This window comes from Phascolarctos cinereus, unplaced genomic scaffold (genome assembly GCF_003287225.1).
Source record: "Phascolarctos cinereus isolate Bilbo 61053 unplaced genomic scaffold, phaCin_HiC Scaffold_3;HRSCAF=262, whole genome shotgun sequence".
Lineage (NCBI taxonomy): Eukaryota > Metazoa > Chordata > Mammalia > Diprotodontia > Phascolarctidae > Phascolarctos > Phascolarctos cinereus.
In genome coordinates this window covers 95,376,308-95,395,159 of record NW_027555736.1, presented here as the reverse complement: position 1 = coordinate 95,395,159, position 18,852 = coordinate 95,376,308, and the positions used below count along the sequence as shown (strand labels likewise).

Here is an 18,852-nt window from a genome sequence, read left to right as displayed (position 1 = left end):
CAACCTAATACAATCACGTTTGAAGTTAAATTGAGAGTTCCACACCCATAGTCCCTTCCCTTGTAAAGAAGGGGGGAGGTGTATTTTTATCTCTGGGATTAAAAGTTTAAGTCATTGTAATTGCACAGCATTTAATTTCATCTATTTTGTTGTTATGCTTTCCTTTTATATTGTCACAGTAATTGTATATATGGTTACTCTGGTTTTGCTTACTTCATTTTGTGTCAGTTCATATAAGTGTTCCTCCCCTTGTGTCTCTGTTTCTAATAATTTATTACAGGGCAATAATGCTCTATTACATTTATATACCCCAAATTCTTTATTATTCTTCGGTTGATGAGTGCCTAGTTTGTTTCCAGTTTTTGGCTGCTGTAAAAAGTGTTGTAAATATTCTGGTGTATATGGGACCTTTCACTGCATATGCATCAAATTGTTGAAGATAATAAAAGAGAGAAATAGTCAATGTTAGAAGGACTAGAAAAGACCTATCACACCAATATACTATTGGTAGAGTTGGGACTTTGGCCAAATATTCTAGAAAAGATTTTGTAATTAAGAAAAATCACTAAACTGTTCATATCCTTTAATCTAGACAGCCCTCTCCTGGATTTATACCTTATAAAAAGCAGAAAGATCTCATATATGCCAAAATATTTATAGTAGGACTTTTTGTGAGAGCAAAAAACCAGAAACAAAATAGATGCCTGTCAACTGCGGAAGGGTTGAACAATCAATTAGCATTAATTAAGCTCCTATACAAAAGCAAAAAACAGTATTTGCCCTCAAGATTATGTTTTACTGGTTAAGCCAACATGTCTAAAGATACACATTTAAGAAAATATGTAGTTAGGAAGGCTGTGTGAATGTGAATTAAACCAGTCACATTTTTCTTCTAACCTGTAGCTGAATCCTTTGCACTGAGATTAATTTATTGATTGCTTAGGGAAAGGAGGCAGATACTTTGGGAGTCTGGAATACTTTGGGCTTAGAGGAGAAGTAAATGGAGGACTTAGGTCTACATGAAGATACTTGGCACTTGGATGTTTGTGGAGAAGGATATGTAGTTGGAGGCTATCAAAGACAAACTTTGACAGATTTTTCTCATAGGACTGACAAAAAAAAAACCTCTTGCTTTTACTTTTGAGGTGTGATGACCCCCCTCCCTACTCTCAGAACTCCAAACACAGCTAGTTCTAGCAGAACTTGACAGACTTGGCAAACTCAGCCCATTGTTAATTTGTAATATATTAGGCAAATTCATGTAATAGGGGCAGTTATAAACTGACTATTGCCCCCATGATATTATACCAGTCTTTTGTGACCTTATGTTGGAATACATTAACCATGTTATTTTAGAGAACAATAAAGTTCACCTTAGCATGTATCCTTAATTCTGTGTTATGTTAAATAGACTTGTGGAATAATCTGGAAACCAAACAACTCTTTACAACATTGTTTCTTTAGAAAAAATGTGTTCTTAGGTTCAAACAACTGATTTTACAAGTGAGCTTTCGGGATATAACTCATTTTAATTTGGTAGCCTTTCTCTTGTATTTGTCATAATCTTTTGTTAGTAGTGTTAATTATATTCTTGTTAGGATAAGTTAATTGTGTGTGTTTTTAAAATGACTTGTTTGTATTAGTTAGGGGACTGTCTCACTTTATTTGAAGATACAGTGGGTAATTACTTTTTTCATTCATTTTTCTTTAATAGAAGCTGGTATGCCTCCTCAAGATGGGAACAAGAGGAAGAAACAGGCATTAAAAATTGGTCACGGAGGTACTTTGGACAGTGCTGCCACAGGAGTTCTGGGTAATAGATATAAGCAACATTTTAATATAATTTCATTTTTACAGTGGTTTTCCTAGGTTGGTAAGAGAGAAAGTTGTTTAAAGTAGTTTCATTTAGGATATAATGTAGATTAATTTATGATGTAATATTTTAGAATCTTGCACAACTGTTTTGTTACATAGGACATATGTTGCCTTTTTTGCTTAAAAGCAGGAAATAAAATAAAATGAAAAGAAATAAAAACTAGCCACTCGTTTGTACAAATGGACCTTTAAAGAATGATGTAGTCTTTTTTCCTACTTATATCCAGTTTTTTAAAAATAAAATTTATTTTCTTCAGTTATCTGTTACTCTGTAGCAAGAACTACTTAGAGTTTCTGAAGGAAAGTTATGTTGTTTTACAGATAAGCTCCCATTGAGAACATTATTGTTTGTTTAGAGAAGTCAGTAGAATTGATTGAAGAGGGAAAATCATTAATGCTTTTTATTTCCTGTTTTGCGTATTGGCATTTGTTAGGCTTTGCAGCACATATCTGGGGCTTGACAGAATGTATGTATGTATGTATGTATACTATAGCAGTTAAAGCCAAAAAAACCTCTATAAGTTTAGTGCCAAATGAAGGTAACATTAGAAATAAAGCAAATGTATACTACTCAGAAAAATTTTTAAAATGGTGACAAAAACACACTTTTCAAACAGTTTAAAAATGTGCAATTTTGTACTTTTAAAAAATTCTAGATATGGTGGAAAAAACTTCATGGAAGTAGAAAATTTTCTCATTTTAAACAAACTAACCTACACTAGTTATTTTCACATTTCCTCCACTTCAAAATTTGCCTTCTAGATTATACACCTATTTCAAATATAATTTTATTCATTAAAACAGTTTACTAAAATCATCAGTCCCATGAGGGCATTGTTAGGAAGTCAATTGAAAAGAGAGTGAAGTAGAGTCTTAATTTTTGAATCTTTACAAATCTTAGGAAAACTAGTTTAGGAAAATAATCAAGGTGAAAATCTGTTTAAATGAATTAGAAAATGTTGATGGATGTATTTTCACCAGTTAAAAATCATGGTTTTTTTTGTTTGTTTATCTTTCTATTATGTCATACTGTAAAGACTTAAAAACAACAATAGATAAAATGCATCTTCTATTTTAGCTTCGATAAATTATTTCCACTCATAGTACCTTCTCCTGTCATACAGGAAATTGTGACAGATACGATTCAATTTATTTCAGTCACTTAAAAAAGCATTTATTAAGCTCTTAGCATATGCCAGGGTCTATTCTTAATTCTAAGGTTACAAAGAAAGACAAAATCAGTCCCAAAGTTGGTTGATTGGTTGTTGTCATCCTTCGTTCTCGAAGAGGACCAAAATGACATCAGCATGCTAGAGTCAAACTACAGTGTGTCTGGACTGTGGCTGATCAGACCAACATGAGCTTGGAATGTTCCATCACAGGTTGGGCACAAATAGTCCATGTGAACATTTGGAGTGTATTCTCTAAATTTGCACATCTTGTGTTTCTTTTGAGGTACTTCAATTTTTTCTTTGCTCATAGAGCACAGCACCTTCTCTGATACGGGTGTGCCATGCTGAGTGGTCCTGTGCCAGTGTCTCCCATGTCACACAATTCCAAAGTCCGAAAGCACATATTGAGTGAAAGCTGAGAAATTTTCACTCTTAAATTTTATCTTAATACTGTGAGGGGGTAGGGTATAGAATACATCTGGCAAAGATTGTAGGTGTGATAGGAATTACTTTAAAATAATTATTTTTTAGAAGCCTTGAGCTGTGAATCATAGAGTTAGAAGGGAGCTCAGATATCATCTAGTCTTACTCATACCTGAAGAGGAATTTCCTGTATTACATTTCCAACAAGTTATCTGTTTTTTGTTGTTGAGTAGTGTCTGACTCTTTATGACCCCATTTGGGTTTTTCTTGGCAAAGATACTGGAGGGGCTTGCCATTTCCTTCTCCAAAACAAATGATCTACAAGCCCTTAAATTTTTTTTTCAATTAATAAGCAGTTATTTTTCTTCCATTCCTACTCCCGCCTCTACTGGGGAAAAAAACCTTGTAACAAATATTCATAGTCAAGGAAATCAAATTTCCATATTGGCTATGTCAAAAAAAAATGTGTCTCATTATGCACATTTACTCCATCACCTAACTCTGTCAGGGTGTGGGTAGCATTCTTCATCCTTGGTCCTCTGGAATCATAGTTTATTACTGCGTTGATCAGAATTCTTAAGAATTTCAAAATTGTTGTGTATTGTAATATTGTTATAATATAAATGGATCTCTCGTTTTGCTTGCTTCACTCTGCATTGGTTCATAGAAGTATTTCTAAATTTCCCTTTAACTGTCTCCTTTGTCTTTTCTTCCAGCACCATAGTACCAGTTGCATTCACATACCATAATTTGTTCAGCTATTCCTCAATTGATGGGCATTTTCTTAGTGTCCAGAACTTTGCCAACACAAAAAGAGCTACTGTAAATATTTTTGTACATATGGGTCATTTTCCTCTCTTCTTTTAAGGTATAGGCCTCATACTGGGTCAAAGAGTATGCACAATTTAATAGCTTTTTGAGCCTAGCTACAAATTGATTTCCAGAATGGCTGTACTAATTCACAGCTCCACCAACAGTGCATTACTGGTCCCATTTTTCTGAAGTCCTTCCAACATTTGTCAGGTTTTTTTGGTTAGCTTTGCCAATCTTGAGGGGTGTGAGATGGAACTTCAGAGTGGCTTTAATTTGCATTTCTCTGTTAATGACTTTGAGCATTTAAAAAAATATTGAATGTAAGTATCTTGATTTCTTCCCTTGAGATCTGCCTATTTATATTTTTTGACCATTTATTAATTGAGGAATGGCTTTTAATTCTTACCATTTTGAGTCAGTTCCCTGAATATCTCAGAATAAGACTTTTATCAAAGAAACTTGGTGCAAAGATTTTTTCCCCCATTTAATGGTTTCCTTTCTATTCTTAGCTTCATTGGATTTGTTTGTGTGAGACTTTAAAAATTTTATGTAATCAAAATTGTCTCATAATCTCCTGTGATTCCCTCCGTCCTTTGGTTATGAACTCTTCCCCTATCCATAGATCCAGAAGCTAATTTCATCCATGCTCCTCTAATTTGTTTATGATGTGACCTTTTATATCTAGGTCATTTATCCCTTTGGAGTGATCAACATACTCTTGCTTGCTGAGTTTCTGCTTCTCATTCTTCATCCTTCTGGGCCTTCCCTGCATTTTGACCTTGCCAACTACCCCCTGCTTCTGGATACTTTCTCATCTGACTTGTGACACTGCTGTCCCTGAGTTTTCCTCCTACCTGTTTGATCACTCTTCCACTTCCTTACTTGACCATTATCCTTCTTTTGCCCATAAAATATGGATGTTCCTAAAGCTCCATTCTGGGCTCTCTTTTCTTTTTCTCTCCTCTCTTTATTAGTGTTCTTATTAATTTCCATGGGTTAAATGATCATTTCTGTAGATGACTCCCAGATATTTATAATAGCTTCTAGTGTTTCTCCTAAACTCCTTCCTGGTACATATTACCAACTACTCTATGTATATCTGGTATGTACTTAGTTATTTATATGTTAGCATGCAAAAACATATAGATTATATGTAAATAATAAATATAAAACACATATGGAATGTAAGCTTCTAAAAGGGTGGAGACTATTTTTACTATTCTTTGCATCCCCAGATGCATAGTACCAAAGAATTTGTCATTTGGTGGCCAACCTGTTAGAGATAAACCCCTCTGTATTTAGTTAGATTTCATAGTCTATTTCTAAAAGCTTACTTGAAAACTTTCAACGTGATAGAACCTTGAACCCAGAGTTGCTCCATGACTATGATGAGGCATCAAAGTAGGGCTTCTGTGAAACTTATTAGTGTTCCCCCAAAAATGTGGTTCCCAGAAAGGAGTACTATATTTCTGATGTGGTTTAACCAAAGCAGTATAATTTAGTAAGTTTAAATAGCACCTGCTCTGTGCAGAGCATACAGCTTCCAGAGCAGACATAGCCTCTATTCTCATGGATTATATAGCCTGGTGACCAGATTCAGGTTTAGCATAGCATGACTTTAATCTCTCTTGTTCTAGATATTATGCATTTGTAACTTTTAAGACAGCATTGACTTTTTTGACCACATCAAAATGTTGTTTTATGCTCTGTGTGCAAGTTCCCTTAAATACCTAGTTCTCTTTCTTTAAAAATATATATATATGTATATATATTTTATTGATAGCCTTTATTTTTACATTGCCTAGATTCTCCCCACATCACTTCCTTTTCCCCTCACAGAGTACCATTTCTTATGACAGAGTTTTTTATTTTTAAAATTTCTTTTATGATCATAATTTTTTTGAGCATCTATGTCTTGCCCCGATGGAAATGCAGTGGCCACTCTTAGGCCCGATTACAGCACAGGAGCTTTGACATCCTCTATTTTCAAACTGAGCTGGTTTGAATCTTCTTAAGTAGTGGGCAGAGCCAAGATGGTGGAGCAAAGGTGGGAACATGCCTGAGGTTTCCCCTAAGCCCCTCCAAATACCTTTAAAAATGTGTCTAAACAAATTCTGGAGCAGCAGAGTCCACAAAAAGATGGAGCAAAACAGGTTTCCAGCCCAAGACAACTTGAGGGGTCGGTAGGAAAGGTCTGTTGCACCAGGGTGAGAGAGGAATGCAGTTCAACACAGGCCATGCCAGCACAGACCCAGCCCCAGCAAGCTTGGAGCAGACCATGGGGTGGCTGAATCACCAGCAGCTGTGGCGGTTTCCAGATCTCTCAGCGCACAGACACCAAAGACAGCCTGGAAGGTCAGCAGGAAGGGTCTGTCGCACCTGGGTGAGAGTGGAGCACAGTCCAGTGCAGGCTGCACCAGCACAGCCCCGGTCCCAGCAGACTAGGAGCAGGCCTTGAGAGTGACTGAATCGGCAGCGGCAGTGGCTGTTTCTGGAGCTCTCAGCCCACAGACGGTAAGGGGGTTGAACAACTGGTCAGAAGTTGATTACAGAGGTCTTTTTGCTAGCACTGAGGCAGGACTCTGTTGCTTTGCCCATACTTGGACCCTGGTCACAGTCCTGGGTGGCAGTCCCAGGGTGAGGAGGAGCACTAGGACAGCAGAGCTTGTGGCAGTAGTGGAAGAGGGGACCCTCCTCACAGTTCCAGGGCAGAAAAGAGTGCTTGTGGTCACTCACAGACCAGAGCACAAGCCAGGAGAGGAGTAAACACACCTCTGCTTAGATCAGACCACCTTGGAAGGACGGAAAACTTACAGGTCCCTAGAAGTATCTCTGAAAACAGCTGCACAAAACCCTCGAAGCTTGGGACATTGTGCCTTCCACCTTGGAAGCAGAGCCTTACCTTAACAGAGAGTTAAAAAGTCAAGTAATAGGGTGGGAAAAGGAGCAAACAATGGAATCTTCTTAGGTAGCCTAGTAGTCCTGTTCTTGCTCACTCCCCCTTTGGGTGGAGATACCTGTTTAGTATAGGACACTGAAGCTCTGAACCTCTGAGCTTAATGGATCCACTATCCTCAGCCGTCCCAGCAGTTGGGATTAAAGGTATGTACCACCACATGAAGCAGCAAAGGCTTAAAAAAAAAAGTAGAAGAAAAGAAAAAAAAATTCTGTAAAACTGATCACTGCTTTGAAAATGTCTGTCATTATATGTAGTGTTTTACACCTATAGACTCTGACCTCTGCCCAAGGGGAGGCAGGAAAGTAATCTAGTAATCTTGTAATATTTCTTCTTTGGAGCTAAGCTTATACTTTATAATTTTGCAACATTCAGTTCCATTTGTTATGTGGCTGTTGTTGGTCTTTCCATTTACATTGTTGCAGTCTTATTGCACATTGTTTTTGTGGCTCTGCTTACTTTACTTTGCATTACTTCATGTAAATCTTTCCTTCTTTCTCTGTATTCATCATGCTCATCATTTGTTACTGTACAGTTATATTCCATTTCATTTGTCTACCGTAATTTGTATTGCCATTCCATAGTTGATAGGTTTCTTTGTTGACGTGGTGAAGAGATTGTGGGACTTGGAGTCAGAAAGATCTGAGTTCAAATTTTGTGACCTTGGTTATGTCATAGAACCTTTCTTATGTTTCAGTTTCCTCAGAAAACAAGCAAAGACTTTCAGGGGAACCTGGCAACAGGGAGGGTTGCTATTGATTCCTCTTTTTTGCAGGACGGAGGTCCTGAAACTGGAAGAACAATGAGAAGACCAGTTTAAAAAAAACTAGCTGCTAACTTGCTATGATTTAAAAAAAAAGTTTTTAATGGGCAAGATTATGCAAAGGCTGCAGTACTAAAGATTGGAAAAAGGTGATTTTTACTGATGATACTCACTTTTTTGTTCAAGACTGTGCCAAAACCATTGTCAGGAGCAATCTTAAGTAAACCAATAAAATCTAGACAGCTACATCAGACTTTAAAACATCCATCCCCAAAAATGGGGGCCTTGGGAGTCTTGTACCCAAGGAGAGAATGCATTTGGTAAATATGTTTATAATTGGAGACGAAGAATTGTTTCAAAATTACAGGATTTCCCTCATTACACCTGGACTATTGCAATAGCCTTTTTTGGTTGGCTTCTTTGCTTCATGTCTCTTCCCACTTTGGTCCACCGTCATCTATAAAGTTAATCTTACTAAAGATCAGATTTTGACCATATCAACTTCCCACCCTCCACCCATCCCCATTAAGTAATTTCTCTACTGACTTTGTCACCTTCAGAATGAAATATAAAATCATCTGTTTGATGTTTAAAGTCCTTCATAACCTGGTCTTCTACCTCTCCAGTCTTCTTACACCTTACCCCCAAGTGTTCCATGATCCAGTGACACTGGCATCCTTGCTGTTCCTCCCATAAGACACTCCATTACCCAACTTAGTGCATTTTTGCAGGCTGATTCCCTGCCTGGAATTCTTCCTCCTCGTCTCTGTCTCTTGGTTTCTCTGGCTTCTTTCAAGTCTTGGCTAAAATCCCAGCTTCTTCAAGAAATCTTTCCTAATGTCCCTTAATGCTAGTCCCTTCGATTATTTCCAATTTATCCTTTATATAGCTTGTTCATACATAGTTTACATGTTTTCTCCCCCATTAGACTTTGAGTTCCTTGAGAGCAGGAACTGTCTTTTACCTTTTTTTTGGTATCCCCAGTGCTTAGCATAATTCTGGGACATAATAGGTGCTTGGTAAATGCTTAGACTGATAGACTGCAGCACAGTTTTACATCACATAACATGTCACAGGTTAAAGAATTTATCTAAGAGATGGAAAGGGACATGCTTCAGTAGCCTGGGAGCTTGCCTGATTTAAACCCTATTGAAAACTTATGGGCTATATTCAAAGTTTGATTAGGAAAAAAAATATCAAAGGTTTAATATCCAATATGATAACAGGTTTCATGAAGAATTAAAACATATATGTCAAGACATTGTGAAGTCAGTGCCAAATTTTGTAAAACAAGTGATTGCAGCAAAGGGAGGATATCTTGCATATTGAATTTTTTGAAGTTGTAAGGTTTATTTTGCTAAATTTAATTATTTACTTTGCCTTAGTTGATTTACACAGCACTGTAGGTGCTTAATAAATGTTTGTTGATTAAGTCTTGTCTTTAGCAAAATTTAAGTGTCTTTAGAGAAGGCTCTATCTAATGTCAGTGGTAACAGTGTACTGCTATTAATCTTTTTTTTATCTAGTACTGTCTATGAAGAGCATTCTTGGAAAGAAAAAATAAAAATTGATTTGTAAATGACATCACAGTGATTTTTATGATGATTTAACATACAAATATATCAACCATCTTCCTAATGCCTATTATTACAATTGAAGATTGGACATTATGCTGAGGTGATAGTATTCACTATCAGTATAACTATTGATTTTGAAGTCTGGCATTTTATAGTTCAAGAGAGAGTATTACAAAGACACTAATGTTTGAATTACTTTTTTGATAAAGAAGAAGTGTTAAATATATATGGGACAATGGGAATTTCTCTTTAAAACATTTATGGATTGCTTTTTGCTGACTTTCTCACAGGGCCAAAAGCAAAGATGTAATTAAAATCGAGCTAAGAATTTATGATGATGATTCTGAATCCTGATTTAATTATGAAGTTGTCTCAAGTCACAAAAAATTCTAATTTTCAAAGGAACAAAATTAACTTTAATTTACTTAAATTTTAAAATAAATACATTCCTATTTAATACCTTTTTTTTGTGGTAATAGTAGTGGCTACAAAATAACCAATCAGATACTATAACTCTGCTTGGTAGTTTTGAGTTGGCACTTCCTTAATCAGGAGACAAAGACTCATATGACAGGGCAGTTTTTTATACAGTTCTTTACATAAGGTCCAGTGATACAAACTAAGACTGATTGGTTTACAGCAAAGGTGGAGGGTGGACTTACATTTACTAACTTGTGCTGACTTGCAAAAGGGAGTCTCCAGAATCAACAGGGAAAAAGCAGAGTTGAACAGTATCCTCTGGAAAGTCTCATGCTAGATGCCACCTAACACCAGAGAGACCCAGTGCTAGGCAAAACATCTCCTGACCAGGTTCACTGATCTTCCATTTACCTCCTTGAGACAGGACCAGGTTGTAGCTCATAAAATTAGGGAACCTAAACTCTTACAAACTCTGCTGCTGAGGCCTACACAATTAAATCCAAATCTGATCCATAACTATTAGTGATTAACTAAAATTCTTACCTATTAATCAATTAATAATCAATAATCTAAATGTCACAGAGGGAAGAATGGAGGAATCATTGGTTATTCTAAGGTTTCAAATCTAGATGACTAGAAAAATGGTGGTAGATATTGTTGACGGAAATAGATGGGGAGGCCAGAGTGATTTCCATCTATTTGTCTTCTCTGTCAAGCAAGTTGGTATTGCAAGCTCTAAATGTCTTTGTTTTTAAACCCATAGGTATATATCTTGTTGAATCTTACATGTTAAAAAATTGCAAGACTCTTCTCTCGTGGCACTTGTTTCTGCTTATGTTTCTTATAAATCTGTTATATACTGCTTGTATATATCCTCTTCTATTCTTTTTCATTCTTAGGTATAGTCATACCCATTCCCAACACATTATAGTTTTGTCTATAATAACAAAAAATATTTGGGTTATTAAGTGTAGAAACTACCAGAGTCCCTTTCCTATTCCTACCTAATTTGACTAGTGAAATGTGCTGGCATAAAGTGAGCTGTTGCTTCAGATTGAAGAGCCAAGTGAACTCTAGTGTACTTTTATGTATGGCTTATTTATATATGGCAGTTAGATGGTGCAGTGGTTAGTGTGCTGGTCCTGGAATCAGGAAGACATGAGTTCAAATTTGGCTTCAGAGGCTTACTAGCTTTGTGAACCTGGGAAAATGTCTCAGTTTCCTCATCTGTAAAATGGGGATTGTAATAAACCTATTATTGTAATAGGGTTATTGTAAGGGTTAAATGAGATAATATTTGAAAAGGACTTTGCAAATTTTAAAATGCTATATGAATGCTAGCTATTTTGATTATTATTCTCATTATTTAGCACAGTGGTTCTCAAAATATAGTCTGTGAATCCTGGGGATCCCTGAGACCCTTTTGTGGGACTAGAAGAGTATCCAAGAGGTCAGAATTCAAAAATACTAAGATTTTTTTTGGTCTATTAAAATACTCCTCCCTTTTCCAACTGCATATCTGTATGAGGCCAAATTTTCTTCAGATACACACCTCAACCAAAACAACGTATATAATAGATTGAATATAGAGGCAGATGTGAGAATCCAGCTGTCCTTTTTTTTTGGGGGGGCTAGGCAATGGGGTTAAGTGACTTCCAGGTCACACAGCTAGTAAGTGTCAAGTGTTTGGTCTGAGGCCAGATTTGAACTCAGGTCCTCCTGACTTCAGGGCCTTTGCTCTATCCACTTTGCCACCTAGCTGCCCCCAGTTGTCTTCTATTAAGCCATACATTTAAGAGATTTGGAAAAATTTGTAAAACAGTGTTACTCCTCACAAAATTTTTTTGTTTTGGAAAAAGTTATTTTCATAAGACTTTTTATATTAACATGTAATGGACTTATTATTGTTATTTTTAAATGAATTAAATATTTTAAACATCAGTTTTAATTTCTAATAAGGTAAATGTTGATAGATATAAATCACATTTTAGAATGTAAAAGGGGTTCTGAGACAAAAAAGTTTGAGGACTGATGATTTAGCATAGCATATATAGCCTCTTTTTTCTCTGTGTAAAGTTGATTCCTCAGAATGTTGTCTTTTTTTCTTGATGATGTACTTAGGGGCCTTCACAGTTTTAAAATGGTCCATTAACCATGATCATGGTTTTGCATACTTAATAATGAACTCGGTAAAACACATTATCAAACCAGACCCTGGATATTAATTGCTCTGTGTATTCTTCATTGATATTCATAAGAAATTCTAGTCAGTCTTAGAAGATTTTTATCAAAATTTTTATTTTTGTAAAATATAACTTTCTAAATTTAAGCCTCTACCATTTTGACATAAATAAAGATGAAAAAAAATTGCACACGTCTTCCAGAAGTAGTCCCTTTCTTTCCTTTTTTTTTGTTGGATAACAAGTTTAACTGATTGGAATAATAGAAGTTGCACCAAAATTGTGCTGAAATAGTGCTCTTTTCGGCTTAATATAGTGCCTGACAAAAGACAATAACAAACGTATTGATTTTAAAATCCAGTTGCCATAAGAGAATGTCATCATATTTTTTCTTTGACTTGCAGTGGTTGGAATTGGAAAAGGGACAAAAATGTTGACCAGTATGTTATCAGGTTCTAAGGTAAGAATGATGAATTTTATTAGCTTTTTAACTACTCTTTAATGATCTGCGTTGGTCATTTTTGATTAAAAATATGTTAAGACTCTTGGACATTCTAGAAGTTGAATAAATGATTGCATACTTGAAAAGGCATTTTTTGTCACTTTATGTAAAGCATCATACTGAAGGATACAAATAGAAAAGTGAGAAAAAAACCTTGCTCTTTTTTTCCCCCAAACATTTTATTTTTTTCCAGTTGACATGTAAAAAAAATTTGACATTGGTTTTAAAAAATTTTTTATTTCCCAATTTTTTCCTACCTCTCCCCCTAAAACCTTGCTTTTAAGAAGTTCTCATTCTAATAATAGAAGACAACAATTTAGGAGGGTTTGCTGCAAGGCAGATGGAAAAGCCCCATGATCTTTAGGGTACCATTGCAAGGCAGGTGGTAAGTATTAGAGTCTTTAGAGTACAGTGTAATGGGCAAGTGGTCTGGAGGATGGTGTGGGAAGGCACTGGTCCTCACATATGAATAGCATATATAGTCACAGCTGTGACTATTTAGAGAAATCTGTAGAGTTGGAAAATAGTTAATATTTCAAAATAGTATTATAAAATAGAGTTTATTTCTGGTAATTAAATTGTTTCACTGGAGTTTGGTGAAACTTTTTTTACTTTATCTTTAAATATATTAAGATACATTTCATCAACAATTGTTGAAATCTATTTTGTTAGAACTTGGTTAGATAATAACATTTCATTTTTAATAGGTCTGTTGTTTTGTATTTTAAATACTTTAGTTCAAGTGTGACTAACCTGGAGTCTGTGAACTTTAAAAAATTGATAACTGTTTTTCAGTATCATTGGTTTTTTTTTAATACTATACGTTTTATTTTGTGCATTAAAAACAGTATTCTAAGAAGTGGTCCATCAAACTGCTAAAGGGTTAGTTGCCGCGCGTGTAAGCACACGCGCGCACACACACACACACACACACACACACACACACACACACACAGAGTTAGGAACCTCCTCTGCCCTAGTCCATCCATCTAATTTTATAGAATAATATTTATGACATACAAATTAATTATAATACACTAGTAGAGCAGTGTATGGGAACACTTAGCTTTCAACTTGAGTTCTTTGTTGGTGGTTGGATGGGGATAACCTGGAGCTAAGGTCCATATAATCTGCTTTTACTACTACAGAGTATGAATAGTCTAGAGATTTAGGAGCTATGGCACTGTTAATAGTGCTGATGCTAACCAAGTGGTTAGCATTTTCTTTTTCTTTTCTTTTTTTTTATTTAAATTTTTTTATTTTTTCCATATGCTTTTGAGTTGAAAATTTTTCTCCCTTTTCCTCCCCCCCACCCTCCCCAAGATGGCACACAATCTGATATAGGCTTTACATTTACATACCCATTAAACATATTTTCACATTAGTGAAGTTGTAAGTAAAAATTAAAACCAATATGAGGAACCATCAGAAAGAGGAAACAAAACTCAACAGAAGGTAAAAATAAGTGATAGCGATTCGACTTCCATAGTTCTTTCTTTGAATGTGAGCAGCATTATCCATCCTGAGGCCTCTGGAAATGTCTTAGATCCTCATAATGCTGAGAAGGGTTCAGTTTAACAATCTTAGTCATTGCATAACGTGGCTGTTATTGTGTCCAAAGTCCTCTTGGTTCTGCTCACTTCACTCAGCATCAGACCATATAAGTCTTTCCAGGTTTTTCTGAAGTCAGCCTGTTCATCATTTCTTACAGCACAATAGTATTCCATTATACTCATATACCACAACTTGCTCAGCCATTCCCACCATTGTTTTTGCTAAATGAAAAATCGATAGTTTAATCTTTTACATGCCTTTCTTTCTTCAAAGAATTAGAAAAAAGCTTTTTTTTTTAAACTTGGACATCACTTTACTTTTTTTTGTCAGTCGCAGAAGGTGATTGATTTTCCTTGGTGTAGTTATATGTACGCAATATACACCTACTGAATTTACTTGAAAAGAATAATTCCATAAATGCAGACTTCCCAAAATAAGTACACTTCTATCTTGACCTAGTCTAAGATTGATTTGAAAGAATTAAAAATAAGCCCAAAATGAAGTCCTAGCATCTTATCAGAGCCTCCAGGTTTTGCCAGAAGTATATGTAATATGAATTAGGACCAAATAGGGCAAAGAACAAGTCATCTATAGTGTGAAATAAAAGCATTTGTTAGTATTTCTCTTAATTTAGATTTCTTAGATATAGATGAAATTTTAAAAAGCAACAGAGCCATATTCACTTCAATTCAACTAGCATTTATAAAACATCTACCATGTGTCCTCAAGGAGCTTACATTCTACTAGAGAAAGATCTGTAGTCTTCTACAATGAGAGCTCCCTAATTTGTTTGTAGAATTCCTAGAAATATAGATCATTACTTTCAATTCTGTAAAACGACATGAAGTATTGACTAGTGAAAAATTGCTAGTAGGGTTATCCTCAGTCTTGCCCCAGTAAATGGACATGAAACATTTGGATTTAAGATAGACATTCTTCTGGAATTCAACAAACATTTATTAAGCACTATGCTAAGCAAGTGGTTTAAATATTTCCAGGCAATTTTGTTTATACAGTTTGCTTAGTATATACATTTTTAAAAATATTGTAGGTAAAAGTGACAAATGACCAGTTAGTGAAGTTGAATTTTGGAGAAGTAAATGTCTTTTTACTGTAGAATTTATTTACATAATAGTGCCATTGCCTAGAGCCAAATAAGCAGTAATACTGCTTGGAACTTAGATTTGGGCCTTTACCTGGGACAGGATTCTTAGAGCTTTGGTTCATGAATCTTGGGGCTAAAAGATGGGCTCTAGGAGTATTCTTGAGGTCCAGGTTGCATAGTATATAATGCTGGTGCAAGGCCTCCATCCTTTTCTTCATGTGGAGTTACTGTTCATGTAGCAAAGGAGCATGTTAAAGAGTTATAGTGGCATGGTGACTTAGTGGATAGAAGACCAGCCTTGGGGGTCAGGAAACTTTAGTTCAAGACCTGCCTTTGAAAGGTACTGGCTGTGTGACCGTGGACCTTAACCTCCCAGTTCCCCCAGGCAATTCTAAGACTCTTAACTACTCTAGTTATCCCTGTGCTTTGGAGGGAGTTTTTGCTCCCCATTGGAAATTCTCCAACTGAGTAAAATCATACGTCTTGACAAAAACAAAACAAAACAACCACACACACGCGCACACACACACACACACACACACACACACACACACACATATAAACACAACAATTAGGACTGCCAATCCCAGATAGGGTGAGAAAAAATTGCTGCCCTTTGTTCTCTCTTTGCCGTTAGCTTCAGGGAATGGACATTGTAGGAGTAGCAGAACAACCTGAAGATAAAATAGCTAATGAGATAATATACATAAAGTACATAGCTGTGTAAAGATTAGCTGTTGCTATAAACTATTACTATCAACTAATTAGATTCCTTTGAACTAGAGACTCTTTATATGCTAGCATCGTTCTTGACATACTTCTTTAGTGATTCTGTGGGAACAGGTTCTTCTCTCCATAAGTTGCCATGCCCTGATGATTTTGCCTCAGTAATGTATCTCACATCTGTTTGTACTATTAGTTTACTGTTGTTTTATACCTCCAAATAGTTCACACTTACTCCCATCTCTGCCCTCTCCAGACCTTAAAAGCTGCCATGAAAAATGTTCCTACTATGTGATCATTTCATTCCTTTGCTCAAAGTGGCTTCCTATTACTTGAATAATAAATGAGAAGTTTAACTTGGCGTTTAAGGCTCTCCGCAATCTGGCTGCAGCTGACATTTCCAGCCCGATTTCAGATTCTTTTCCCTCACACCTTCCAGTCTCGTGGATCTGTTTGCTGCTTCCCTAGTCTCTGAATATTTTTAATGTATTCCTTTCATAGCTCTCTCTGAAATACTCTTCATTTAAGCCTCAGTTTAAGTGTTTCCCTGCTCTGTGAAACATCTTCCTCAACAGTTCTCCCCATCCTCTCTTGCCTTATATTCTTGTTCAGCACTTTGGATTTCTTGGCCATTTGTCCTTCCTTGCCATGTTCTTGTGAGTAATTGGCTACTTTTCATGTTCTCTCCAGTCCCCATTTAGTTTTACACATTTTCAGGGCAAAGGAGGCTGTCATTCATTTTGGTATTCCTAATACAAAGGGATACAGAGAAGAATGTTTTTTATGGAGTAGCTATTTGTATGTTCAATACAAAAATTTCCAAAAATATCAATCATGTTATTTGGTGTCATTACTAGTAGCCATTTAAAAATCATTTAAAGGTTTTCCTGGAAGGTTTTTTTTGATGAGGCAGTTGGGGTTAATTGACTTGCCTAGGATCACACAGCTAGTATGTGTCATGTATCTGAGGCCGGATTTGGACCCAGGTCCTCCTGTCTATAGGGCCAGTGTTCTATCCACTGCACCACTTAGCTTCCCCCTTGTGCCACCTAGCTGCTTCTGAAGGTTTTGTTTAAAGAACTAGTACCTTCTCATTGGTCATCACAGACAACATTTCTCCCCCACTCTTGGATTTTTTCCCTCCTGTCTTGTAGTGCACCACCTCCTCTCCTTTGCCTAAAACAGTCCAGCTGCCACTGATGTAACTTCACTAATCCTCTCCCTTCCCCCCAGTTGTGAGGCCTCATTCCCTCTTGAAGTTTCTTTGTATATACTTTGTATTACATTACTTGTATATATATTCCCACCTCTTCTACCCTCTTCCCACATAATATATTCTCCTTGAGGTCATGGACTGCTTTGTATCCTTGATCCTAGCACACTGCCTTGTACATAAGGATTGTTGAAATGAAGAGTTCCACACTGTTCCAAGAAATTCCACAGATGTATCTTAAATACCAATATTCCTTTAAAGACTACTTTAGTTTTCTTTTCAAAGGGACCATCATTCCCCAAGTGTAGCATGTTGTTAGTGCATTAGTTTACAGTAGTACTGCGTGTTCTATGCACTTTTCTCAAGTTAGGATATATATTGACCAGTTCAGTTTGGGCCTTTTCATACTCTGCTAATATTCACATTTTTATAAGCATATTGAAAAATTTTAAGTCTTCAAAATTGTCTTTATTGTCATTATTGTATATATTGTTTTCCTGGTTCTGAAAACTTCACTTTGTATCAATTCATACAAGTCTTCCCAGAAAGTATCTTTTTTTATGACATAATAATATTCCATTATATTCATAGATTATAATTTGTTCAGCTACTTCCTAGTTGTTGACTATCCCCTTAATTTTTAATTCTTTGATCCTACAAAAAACTGCTATAAACTTGTACGTAAGGATTCTTTACTTCTTTAATCTCAGACCTAGTTCTAGTATCACTGGGTCAAAGAGTATGCACAGTCTAATGACTTTGTCAGCATAATTCCAAATTGCTTTCCAAAACAGCTGGACCAGGGGCAGTTAGGTGGTGCGCTAGACAGAGCACAAACCTTGGAATCAGGAGGACCTGAGTTCAAATCCAGCCTCAGACACATAACACTAGCTGTGTGACTCTGGGCAAGTCACTTAACCCCAACTGCCTCACCCCCCCTCCCCAAAATGTGACAGAATAGCTGGACCAATGTTGGACCAACAGTTTCAACACACTGTATTAATCAAAGCCCCTCTAACATTGATCATTTTCCGTTTTTTTTTTTGGTCATCTTTGACAGTCTGATGGGAATGAGGTAAAACCTCAGAATTGTTTTGTAAGTGCTAGATAAATGCTATTAATTTATTAATTATATTTTAATTAATTAAAATTTAAATGGCTACTATCAATTATTAGTGATTTGGAGGATTTTTTTCATATGACTGTTGATAGCTTGAATTTCTTACTTTGAAAACTACTTTTGAAAACTTTATATCCTTTTGCCATTTATCAGTTGGGGAATTTACCACTTTTTTTGTTTGTTTGTTTGTTTGGATAGAATGGCCAAAGGGAAAAAGAATGATTGTGCCTCCTTTCTTTAATGTATTTCATTTCTTTTTTTTCCCACTGAAGACAGGATATTTTTTGACAATTCTGTTTTCTTAATATTTGCAGTGGGATTCAGAGAACATTTGAATGATTCAAGAGGAGGTTCTCACTGAGCCAAAGGGAAAAGGAATGATTGTGCCTTCTTTCTATAATATATTTCATTTTTTTCCCACTGAAAACATGAGAACTTTTTGGACAATTTTGTTTT

The 18,852-nt window shown here is 35.9% G+C and overlaps 1 protein-coding gene across 1 annotated transcript in view; it reads left to right on the top strand.

The window, feature by feature from the left end:
- Nucleotides 1–18,852, top strand: part of TRUB1 (TruB pseudouridine synthase family member 1) — a 49,688-nt gene that overhangs the window by 4,448 nt on the left and 26,388 nt on the right. Inside the window, 2 exon segments of the mRNA XM_020988141.2 lie at nucleotides 1,715–1,813; nucleotides 12,584–12,639. Coding sequence (XP_020843800.1) covers nucleotides 1,715–1,813; nucleotides 12,584–12,639 — 155 coding nt within the window.